The 12,619-nt window shown below is 39.1% G+C and overlaps 1 protein-coding gene across 1 annotated transcript in view; it reads left to right on the top strand.

Moving 5' to 3' along the window:
- Positions 1–12,619, top strand: part of DGKK (diacylglycerol kinase kappa) — a 252,654-nt gene that overhangs the window by 221,665 nt on the left and 18,370 nt on the right. The window contains exons 18-23 of the mRNA XM_056128612.1: positions 1,484–1,588; positions 2,118–2,214; positions 4,074–4,181; positions 6,423–6,519; positions 7,465–7,572; positions 8,161–8,274. Of these exons, the coding sequence (XP_055984587.1) occupies positions 1,484–1,588; positions 2,118–2,214; positions 4,074–4,181; positions 6,423–6,519; positions 7,465–7,572; positions 8,161–8,274 (629 nt within the window). The remainder of the gene's footprint in view (positions 1–1,483; positions 1,589–2,117; positions 2,215–4,073; positions 4,182–6,422; positions 6,520–7,464; positions 7,573–8,160; positions 8,275–12,619) is intronic.

Below are 12,619 nucleotides of genomic sequence, written 5' to 3' on the forward strand. Positions count from 1 at the left end.
ACACATATGTGGGAATATGTGGAGTCTCAAAATGGAGACAAGACATTACTGGGCCCGCTTGAGCAAATCGATGAACAACAGGAGGACAGTGTTTGTTTGTTTGATTCCTCTTACCTTCTAGGTACTCAGTTGTTGCTAGTTATTTATTTTTAGAACTAACATTCATCTTAAACTATTGTAGCTGCTAAGTGGCCTAGCTCAAATTTTTGTAAGCTTCCACCACCAAACATGAAATTTTTATACCTGCTTCTGTTTTCTTACAACCATCAAGCCTGCAACTATTATAGAAAAAGAACATTGTTCATCTCTGCATGTTGTTCACAATATTAACCAAGTGCAGGGGCCCTGAGAATGGCTGTGCCAGGTCAGTCCTTGCTTGCATTTACCACAAGCCATGGCACTCTGCAAACTTCCAACTCATTATGAAAACCTCTTTTATCTCACCCAACTTATGAATATTTGGGTTCCCACTTCTTCCATATTTCTTTGAGAAATATGTCACATATATGTTAGTAAGACCACACATATTTTATTTGAACTAAGGAATTGTTTTGTGAATTGTTCAAGAAACATATCAAGTATATGTTTGTAAGACCACATACATTTTATTTGAACTATGGAATTGGGCAAAAATCCATGTAGCAAGAAGTCCCTTTGGCATGCCTCTAACTTAGTATCCAGACCTAGTATCTAAAATAAAAACTCAGTCAAGTTTCCAATAAAGAAAGAAAATATTTCTGTACACTAAATATTAAATATTTTGCCTCTATTTCTTAGTTTGAAAGCATTGAGGGTCATATTAATCAGATGTACCCAAATCCAACTCAGCGTGTTGCATAAACACATGAGTTAGTTTTACAGGTACAGTTTGTGGTTGCATGACAAATAGGCTGCATACATCAGACCTAGTAAGGTAGGGATTGAATGAACTTGGGTACAAGCTGTACACCTGACCTATAAAACATATTGGCTGGTGAAATGGAGATATTAAATATTCTGCATATTGGTGAGATTTGAGTAAAAATGCAGCATGATCCTAGACTCAAATTTGGGACAAAATTCTTCTACGAGGATGAATTAACAAAGAAACTAGGATCTCAGTATCAGAGAATGTTTTCTACCCTGTTCCGCTGCCACAGACCCTGAGCTTCTACTTAAAAGTACATTTACTAATCAGTGGCTGAATAAATAGCAGTACTCCTACATAAAAAAAAATTAAAAAAGAAACCACATTTACTGGGTGGCGGAAGAAAAACAAAACAGTAAAATAGAGAAAGTTCTTCAATGAATATAAAGACTTGGCAGCAATGCTATGAGGAAGCATAATGATAAAATCGGAGTCTTCATTGCCTACCCACGTTCTGCATGACAAACAAAAGAAGAAATGCTCAATTAAGTGACTAACCCTCCCTCTTTTCCTGCCCTCATTACCTTGTCTCCTGCCTTCTTCCCTTCCTTTCTTTCTTGCCCTTTCTCTCTGCAGTTCTAGATGAACAAAGTCGACAGACCATTTCAGTTAAGAACTTTAGTTCAGCTTTCTGCCTTGAAGATGACTCCGAAGATATTAGCCAGATGAGCCCAAGAACACGTAAGGACCTTTGTCTTATTTTATTATACTAGTTTTCATCACTGTTTTCCAGTTCCCAGAGGATAAAAGTGTGTTTTCATGTGTTTATTTTACCCTTAATCTGACACTTCTGTAGATATCCCTACCTCATTTCCCCAAACCTCAAACTTACAGTGTGAAATATATATATATAAAAATCTTGCTAATATTTCCAACATGTTTCCAACATAGAGTCTTCCAAATGTCCAGAACTAATGATGCCATTAGGAACCTTGAAAAATTAACTACTAGTGAATCCCATAATTTAAAGCTGTTTTCACCACAATCAAGCAAGCAATCCAGTCTTACTGTTCTCCAAGAAAGTCCCAGGCCAATCCAAGATGGTAACTCTTTGGAACATCACTATGAATGTCATCTAGGAAAATATCATTGAACTTGACCCTACTCTCACAGAGATAATGGGGTGAAATACAAGTAGGAGGAAAGGGATTTCATGCTTGCATCTAACATCACAATAACATCACAAAAACATAACCTTTTTTTTGTCAAGGTTCTCAACGTGGTGCTTTGGCTTCTATATCTTCTCTCAAAAATGAAGACTTAGAACATCTCAATTTGGAGTATTTACATCTCAAACCTGAAACTATGTATGTATATACCCTTGTCACTTTTTATGACTTCTTCTTTTCTATGGTCAAAAGCAGAACCTATGAATACCCATAGTAAAACCTTGACCTATTTCCTAGTTGTGTGACCTTACATAACAAATTCAACCATTCAGAGCCTCAGTTTACTTACATATAAACTGAGATCATTGAACTTACCACATACGTTTGTTGCATTTATTCAGTTTGTATATGAAAAGTACTTGCATTGGGCTGTACTTGGGATGCATTTAAGTGATATATGTGTTAACAATCATTATCATTACTATAAGCACTTAATAAATATTAGCTATTATATCCAAAGACTGTTTTTCACTCTTTCCTTTAAGAGCAAATGATTAGATATGCTGAAAAATAATAAATGAACATTCAGAGAATTAGGTGGCAAGTCTAAAAGTATCTGTTTTACAGTCCTTCCATTTTAGAATATCCCCAGAAGCAGAGTTCTTAAGCATTTACTCATTTTAAATTCCATTAAGGAAATCAGTTTGGGCATCAGTCACAGAAACTTAAATTTCTGTACTCTACAATTAAAGAAAGCAAATCTTGTGTGAACAATATAGGATAATTTTAATAGCAAATTTAAATATGTATATCCATATATATGATTGAGAAATTAAACTGTACCAATTTTTAGTTTCTCAGAAGGAAACACAAATATATATATTTGTGTATATATATATATATTTATATATACAGCTTCCCATTTAATCCGTTTTTCAACTCCCATTCCCTTCTACTTTACCATTGACTTAAGCTCATGCCTGAGGTCTCATGGACCTACCTAATGATTTTTGCTCAGTGGTGTGCTGGCAAATGTTTAACAACTAGCTCTTGGGTAACTCTGATTTATTCATGGTGTAAATCTATTGTGGTTTATTTCAAGTCACTAATATACTGATAGTGAAAGCTTAGTTAGGAAGTGAAAGGTATAAATAGAAATAGTCTTACATGAGCTAGCAAAAATTAGCTCTTACACATCACTCATTTTAGTGTAAGTACCCAAGACGGATGCTTAGCTTTCAGTATATATGTGCATATATGTATGTATACATACATATACATATATACAACCTCTTTTATTTGTCTTTGTTACCAAGTATATGACTTATGCTAAAAATAACTTCAGACATTGTTGAAACAGTACGGCTGAATTTATACATACTATATATTTTGTTTGGGGATCTCCTCAACAGTTGCTGAGGGCCACCAGGACTATATACAGTGGTACTCAATAGGTCATGTGGTAGCAGAGATCAATCCAGGGTCATGTTCACACCAACTGTGTGCAGTTGGAACCAACTTCTCATCCCACAGATTATACATTTTTTTCTTTTTGGGTCACACCCAGGGATACTCAGGGGTTACTCCTGGTTTTGCACTCAGGGATTACTCCTGGAGGTGCTTGGGGAACTATATGGGAGGCTGGGGATAGAACCAGGGTTGGCTGCGTGCAAGGCAAATGCCCTACCCTCTGTATTATCGCTCCAGCCCACATTATACATTTTCATCTGAGATATTCAAACATTATTTATAGGAAGACTTCTATTTTACTTTATTATATGTGAAGAAAATATTAGCCACTGATATCTGATAGTCTGAAAATGGCTTATATATTGAGTTCCAATTCTATTTGAGTCCTCCCACCTGATTGTATGTACTATTTTATAGCTAACTAATTGGTTTTAATACAATAGGGCATTCACAGTTATCTCCAAGAACATCATAATTACTTGCACCCAACAGTGGTTTTGAATATTTAATTAGAGTGTTTAAGTCTAATGATAGCAGCACTTCTTCCCTGTACCAATATCTATCCTCTTTCCTTTGGTTAAACCCAGACGCTTCAAAGAAAGATGTGTCATGAATAACTATTTTGGAATTGGATTGGATGCTAAAATTTCTCTGGAGTTCAACACCAGAAGAGATGAACACCCAGATCAATACAAGTAAGGAGATAATATTCCCCTGCCAACATGCAAACATACAACCATAATACATGAAGCTATTCCCAATATCCCTATTGCTCAGCAAGAAACAGAAAATAAGAGGTTCTTTGGAGGTAAACTGCATCAGTATAAAGATTGGCCTTAATTTTCGTTATTTTGTTTTGATAAGTATCAAGTTCGGGATCTGGATTTTATAGTCTCTGAGTCTTGGCCGCTGATGGGATTACACGGCGCCAGGGGGCCAGGTGGTGGGTGTGACCCCCGCCTACTGGAATTTGGAGGATCTGGGTGGAAGATGCTCGACTCCAATTCGAGTAGGCTTGGAGGTCTCGGCCCCGGAACCCGCGTGGCTTTGTCCCTGTGCCAGTACCTTCATGTGTGCGGAGAGTGGTCTCAGCATGGTGGTGGCTGGTCCTGGAGGTCTTCGGCTGCCGGGGTCCTGGCCAGGGCGGGGAGGAAAGCTCAACCCGCTCCCCTCCAAGGGACTCCGGGAAGGAACACCCAGGCGCGGGGGCAGAGACTGCACTGTTCTCTGCCCCCGCGCCTGGGTGTTCCTTCCCGGAGTCCCTTGGAGGGGAGCGGGTTGAGCTTTCCTCCCCGCCCCGACCAGGGCTAGGGCAGCCGAAGACCTCCAGGACCAGCCACCACCATGCTGAGACCACTCTCCGCACACATGAAGGTACTGGCACAGGGACAAAGCCACGCGGGTTCCGGGGCCGAGACCTCCAAGCCTACTCGAATTGGAGTCGAGCATCTTCCACCCAGATCCTCCAAATTCCAGTAGGCGGGGGTCACACCCACCAACTGGCCCCCTGGCGCCGTGTAATCCCATCAGCGGCCAAGACTCAGAGACTATAAAATCCAGATCCCGGAACCCCGCGGCCGCATTTGTGGCCGCGCGACATCTTAACAGAACTTTTTTTATGACATCTTATTGTCTTATTCCTACTTTGGACAAACTTGCAGGCTATCGAATGTAGCCTGCCCACAGGGCAGAGTCTGGCAAACTCCCTGTGGCGTACCAAATATGCCAAATACCAGTAACAATGATGGGTCTCATTCTCCTAAATAGCCTTGAATATAATCTCAGGGCTAGGATGAAAGAGACGTTACTGGGGCCTGCTCGAGGCAATCGACGAATAACAGGATGATGAAATGAAATGAAATGAAAGTATCAAGTTATAGAGCTAATTTAAGTTCAGATTAAATACAATTTCATTGATTCATGATCGACCCAGGTTCGATTCCTCTTCCCCTCTCGGAGAGCCTGGCAAGCTACCGAGAGTATCTCGCCCACACAACAAAGTCTGGCAAGCTACCCATGACGTATTCGATATGCCAGAAACAGTAACAATTTGTTGTGAGACGTCACTGGTGCCCTCTCGAGCAAATCGATGAACAACGGAAAGACAGTGCAGTGCTGCAGTGATTCATCATTAATCAACAATACTATGCATATTCATGGAATTAGCTCCATACCTGTCTATATGAACACAAATATACACAAATTAAACAATGTATGCAATTTCCAACACCAAAGGAACTCCACTGCGCTCCTACCACCAAAGAAACTCCTTCTCATTCTGCTCACCCCACTCACTTTTCCTCAAGAAACCACCATAGTTTTCACTGGATGAATATGTTTTGTTGTTTGTTGCAAGTATTGTTACACTAATAATTCACATTCTTCACATGAGTGAAACAGTTTTCCCTAAATGTTGACCTGTTTGTGATGACTCTGTAAAGCGTAGATAACTGTTTAATATAACTTGGAAAATAATTTTCCAGAAATTTATCTTTTAAATAAATTACAGGCTTAATTATATGTTTCAAATGAAACTTATTAAAAGCAGCTGAAATACTGTGTTTCTGGAATGGTACTTTCCAGGGTAGTTAGTATGTACAAGCCAGTTTATTCTCTTAGCTTTTATAAGCATTGCTTTTGAGTAAAGCATTTCCCTGCCAATCTAAAAACATAATCAACAGCAAGTAAAAGTAGCATATTTAACTACCAACAAACATGGTGCTTATATTTTAATGGTGATTCAGGAATCTGTTTCAGCAGGTGTTTTCAGGGAATAGCAGTTACGTATTAACATTCCCTCTTGTGGTCAGTTATCATTCAATGACTCCTCTCTATAATACAGCACTTGAGGAATACTATGGTGTCTCTCTTATTACTGCTTATACATTTTCCTTTAAGTGTTTCTAACTACTTTACTTTATCATTACTTCCTGAAGTAACCGCCTCAAGAATAAGATGTGGTATGGGCTACTGGGAAGCAAGGAAATTTTCCAGCGCTCTTACAGGAAACTAGAGGAACGAGTGCACCTGGAGGTTAGTATAGAAGATAATAGTCTCAGTTCATCTTCAAGCTCTCTGATTTTGTCTTTGGCTGTTGTTCCCTAGAACAGATGAGTGGTTATAGAAACTCTGGTACATCTACACAATGGAATATTATGCAGCTGTTAGAAATGATGAAGTCATGAAATTTGCATATAAGTGTATCAACATGGAAAGTATCATGTTAAAGTGAAATGAGTCAGAAAGAGAGGGACAGACATAGAAAGATTGCACTCATTTCTAGAATATAAAGTAGTAGAATGGGAGACTAACACTCAAGGATAGTAGAGACAAGGGCCAGGAGGATTCCTCCACGGCTTGGAAGCCAGCCTCACATGCTGGGGGAAAAGGCACTGAGATAGAGAAGGGACCACCAAGCAAAGGATGCTTGGAGGCCTCGCTCGGGATGGGAGATGCTTGCTGAAAGAAGACTATAGACAGAACATGATGGCCACTTACTAACTGTATTTCAAGCCATAACACCCAAAAGGAGAGAGAGAGTAAAAGTGAATGTGCCTCCCACAGAGGCAGGGGGTGGGGATGGGGTGGGGGTTTCAGGAGAGATACTGGGAACATTGGTGGTGGAGAATGGAACTGGTGGAGGGATGGGTACTCGACCATTGTGTGACTGAAATGTAATAATGAAAGTGTGTAAATCTGTAATTCTGTATTACAGTGTTTCACTAAAAATTTAAAAAAAATAAAAAGGATAATAGTCCTTCTTTGGAGTAGACAAAAATCTTATGGCCTCATGAATGAACTTTCCCCTAGCTTTACGATACTCACACGTAGCTCATGGAAGGAAAGCATGAAGAGAAATCCCTATTTTATGTATAATATAGTGATAAAAGAAGAAAAGATAGTTCTCACATTTTAGTAAAAGTACCTTCCAACTGGTGATTAAAAAGTTAGCCAATGAAAGCTATTCTTTTCTTTCAGTGTGATGGAGAAGCCATTTACTTGCCAAACCTGCAAGGCATTGTAGTGCTCAACATTACCAGCTATGCTGGAGGTATAAATTTCTGGGGAAGCAGCACAGCTACCACAGTAAGTATAGAATGAGAAAAAAAGAGGGAAAAGGCAATATTGACTCTGAGGTATTTCGGAAAGTATAGATTAACTGACTGAAATTGGAAATGGGCAATAAGAGAAATGCCCAAGAACAGATGACTGGGAACCTTTTCTAGTTGTCAAAAGCTGTAATATCTCTTTAAGATAATCATCCCAGAGTTTAGGATTAGATCATTTATTAGTTATTGATTGGACTTTGAATTTCCTATGTCTCAAGCTGTAACATAACCTTGAAAGTTTACCCAGACTATGCTCTTTTATCCAAAGAGACCTGCCAATAAAAGCTGGGAAATTAGTCATTATATTTTCCTTGTAGCTCCCACAACATGGCTATGAGACTAATGGGACTGACTTTGGAGAATTATGTGAGACTGGAAATGTATAGAACTAGCTAAAAGTTTGGATCACAAAAGGGATTAAGAGTTGTGATCATGATTCCTTTTTCCCACTCTTGGTTAACTGAAAAAAAATTCTCACTAGTAGCTTTCAAAAGCATACCCACTTATGATAGATAATGTGTGATTTCTCAAGAGAGGAAGATGTGACACATTTATTCCTACTCAGGAATATGAAGCTCCTGCCATAGATGATGGGAAGCTGGAGGTAGTGGCAATATTTGGCTCCATGCAGATGGCAATGTCACGCATCATCAATCTACATCATCATCGCATCGCCCAGGTAGGCTGGGGCTGGCAAAGGATCAGAAAGGAACTGGGCAGATATAACTCACAATATGAGGTAGTACCATAAGTGAACTGGGTATAAAAGTTACATCATGGGTTGTAAGAGCAAGTTATCAGGTGGCCATTAAGGTGCTTACTAAAGTTAGGGACAGGAGCAATAGAGATTAAAGAAACAAACAAAAAATCCCAAAGAAAATAAGCCATCTCTAGAACAATCTGAATCACATTAATGCCAATTCTGCTTCAGATACACATTCAGATACACATTCAAGTCATAACTGGAAATTATCAAATTTGTCTATTTTAGTAAACTAATTTTTTTATTAGTGAAACACTATGAAGTACAGTTGTAGATTTACAATTTTCTGTGCTTGGGTTTTGATTATACAATGATCAAATTCCCATCCCTCCACCAGTGCCCATTTTCCACCACCATGGATAATATCCCTCCCACCCCCATCCCCGCCATCCCACCCTGCTTCTGTGGCAGGGCAATCCCTTGTGTTCTCTCTCTCCTTTTGGGTGTTGTGGTCTGCAAAACAGGCATTGGGTGGCAAACATGTTCAGTACATAGTCTATTTTCAACATGCATCTCCCTTCCTGGGAAGATCCTCCAAACACCCTTTATTTGGTGCTCCCATCTCTATCTGAGCTGCCCTTTCCCCTAGAATGCCGGGCTGGCCTCTAAGCTATGGAGTAATCCTCCTGGTGCAGATCTCATATTTTCTTGGGTATTAATCTCATATTTTGTTACTTTATATCCCCCAAATGAATGCAATATTTCTATGTCCATCACTCTTTTTCTGACTCATTTCGCTTAGCATGATACTTTCCATGTTGTACCACTTGTACGTCAATTTCATGACTTCATCTTTTCTAACAGCTACATATTATTCCATGTGTAGATGAACCAAAGTTTCTTTAACCAGTCATCTGTTCTTGGGCATTCAGGTTTCTTCCAGTTTCTGGCTATTGTAAAGAGTGCTGCAATGAACAAACAAGTGCAGATGTCACTTCATATATACATTTTTGCATCTCTGGGATATATTCCCAGGAGTGGTATTGCTGGGTCAAATGGGAGCTCAATTTCTAATTTTTTGATAATCGTCCATATTGTTTTCCAGAAGGGCGGAACCAGTAGACATTCCGATCAACAGTGAAGGAGTGTCCCTTTCTCGCCACATCCGCACCAGCATCGGTTGCTTTTGTTCTTTTGAATGTGGGCCAGTCTCTGAGGTTTGAGATGGGAACTCATTGTGGTTTTGATCTGCATCTCCCTGATGATTAAAGATGTAGAGCATTTTCTCATGTGCTTTTTTGCAATGCGGATTTCTTCTTTAAGAAAGTTTCTGTTCATTTTATTGCCCCATGTTTTGATGGGGTTGGATGTTTTCTTCTTGTGGAGTTCAACCAGTAATTTGTATATCCTTGATGTCAACCCCTTCTCAGATGTGTATTCGGCGAATATCCTTTCCCATTCTGTAGACTGTCTTTGTATTTTTGTCACTGTTTCTTTTGAGGTGCAGAAGCTTCTTAGTTTAATATAGTCCCATTTATCTATGTCTGTTTTCACTTGCTCGGCCAGTGGCGTGGCATCTTTGAAGATACCATTAGCTTCAATGTCATGGAGGGTTTTTCCAACTTTGTATTCAATGTACCTTATGGTGTCTGGTCTGATGTTGAGGTCTTTAATCCATTTTGATCTTACTTTTGTACATGGTGTTAGGCAGAGTTCTGAGCCCATTTTTTTTGCATGTAGCCGTCCAGTGATACCAGCACAATTTGTTAAAGAGGCTTTCCTTACTCCACTCACATTTCTTGCCCCTTTATCAAAGATTAGATGATCGTATGATAGAGGGGAGATGTCAGTGTATTCAACCCTGTTCCGTTGGTCTGCAGTTCTGCCTTTGTTCCAGTACCATGCTGTTTTAATTATTACTGCTTTGTAGTAGAGTTTGTAGTTAGGGAGGTTGATTCCTCCCATCTTCATTTTCCCAAGAATTGCTTTAGCTATTCGTGGGTGCTTATTGTTCCATATAAATTTCAGGAGTGTTTGCTCCATTTCTTTGAAGAATGTCATGGGTATCCTTATAGGGATTGCATTGAATTTATACAATGCTTTTGGTAGTGTTGCCATTTTGACAATGTTAAGTCTCCCGACCCATGAGCAGGGGATATCTTTCCATTTCCTCATGTCCTCTTTTATTTAGTGAAGTAGCGTTTTGTAGTTTTCTTTGTACAGGTCCTTTACTTCCTTAGTTAAGCTGACTCCTAGGTACTTGATTTTCTGGGACACAATTGTGAACGGGAATGCTTTTTTCATGTTGCTTTCTTCTCTCTCTCACTGTTTGCATATAAAAGCGATGGACCTTTGGGTATTGATTTTGTAGCCTGCAGCTTTACTATACAAGTCTATTGTTTCTAGGACTTTTTGGTGGAGATTATTGGATTCTCTAAGTATAGTATCATATCACCTGCGAATAGTGAGAGCTTGATTTCTTTCTTTCCTACCTGAATGCCCTTAATATTTTTTTCTTGCCTAATCGCTATTGCAAATACTTCCAGTACTATATTGAACAGCAGTGGAGAGAGTGGGCATCCTTGTCTCGTCACTGATCTTAGAGGGAAGGCTCTCAGTTTTTCCCCATTGAGCATGATGCTTGCTATAGGCTTGTGGTAGATGGCTTTAACTATGTTGAGGAAAGTCCCCTCTATACCCATTTTGGCTAGGGTTTTCATCATAGAGGGGTGCTGGATCTTGTCAAATGCTTTCTCTGCATCTATTCATATGATCATATGCTTTTTATATTTTGTTTTGTTGATATGATGGATTATGTTGATTGATTTCTGAACGTTAAACCATCCTTGCATCCCTGGGATGAATCCTACTTGGTCATGGTGTATGATCTTTTTGATGAGTAGTTGGATTCTATTTGCTAGTAGTTTGTTGAGGATCTTTGCATCTGTGTTCATCAGGGATATCGTTCTGTAGTTCTCTTTCTTTGTGGTATCTCTGTCTGCTTTTGGTATCAGTGTGATATTTGCTTCGTAGAAACTGTTCGGAAGTGTTTTTGATATTTCAATTTCGTGGAAAAGCTTAAAGAGGATTGGGAGTAAGTCCTCTTTAAAGATTTGGAAGAATTCAGTAGTGAATCCATCCGGGCCAGGACTTTTGTGCTTGGGGAGACATTTTATTACCATTTCAATTTTCTTGATGGTGAAAGGTCTGTTCATGTATTCCAGGTCTTCTTAGTTCAGACTTGGGAGTCTGTAGGAGTCTAGGAATTTATACAGTTCCTCGAGTTTTTGATGTTCCGTGGCATAAAACTTCTCAAAGTACTCCCTGAGGATCCTTTGAATTTCTGTAGTTTCTGTTGTAATGACCCGCTTTTCATTTCTGATTCGGTTTATTAGGGTTTTCTCTCTCCCTTTCTTTGTGAGTTTTGCTAGAGGCTTATAGATCTTGTTAATTTTCTCGAAGAACCAGCTCTTGGTTTCATTGATCTTTCAGACTGTTTTTTGGGTTTCCATCTCGTTAATCTCTGCTCTGAGTTTTGTTATTTCCTTTCTCCTGTTCGGGTTGTGCTCCTTTTGTTGTTCCTTCTCCAAGCTCTTAAGCTGTGAGGTTAGTTTATTTATCTGGGCTCGCTCCTCCTTTCTGAGGAATGCTTGTATAGCTATAAACATTTCTCATAACACAGCTTTTGCTGTGTCCCATAGTTTTGGTAACTCGTGTCCTCATTTTCATTCGTTTCTAGGAATCTTTTGATTTCCTCTTTAATTTCCTTTCTAAGCCACTCATTGTTCAATAGTGCACTGTTTAGTTTCCAGGTGTTTGATTTAGTTTTCTGTTTTTGTGTGTGATTTACTTCTAATTTCAGGGCATTATGGTCTGAGAAGAATGTTGATACAATCTCTATCTTCTTAATTTTATGGAGGCATGTTTTGTGGCTCAAAATGTGGTCTATCTTGGAGAATGTTCCCTGCACAATAGAGAGGATTGTGTATTCAGCTTTTTGAGGATGAAGTGTTCTGTATATATCTACTAAGTCCCTTTCTTCCATTGTTTCCCTCAGATGAAGTATGTCCTTGCTAAGCTTGAGTCTGGTTGATCTATCAAGAGGTGACAATGCGGTGTTGAAGTCTCCCACTAGTATTGTCTTGCTATTGATGTCTTTTTCCAAATCTATGAGTAGTTGTTTTAAGTACTTTGCATTAGGTGCATATACATTTAGTATTGTAAATTCTTCCTGTTCTACAGATCCTTTGATCAAAAAGAAATGGCCTTCACTGTCTCATGACTTTCTTCTCTCTGAAATCGATGTGATCTGATATTAGGA

Source organism: Sorex fumeus, unplaced genomic scaffold (assembly GCF_029834395.1).
Source record: "Sorex fumeus unplaced genomic scaffold, SorFum_2.1 ptg000065l, whole genome shotgun sequence".
Lineage (NCBI taxonomy): Eukaryota > Metazoa > Chordata > Mammalia > Eulipotyphla > Soricidae > Sorex > Sorex fumeus.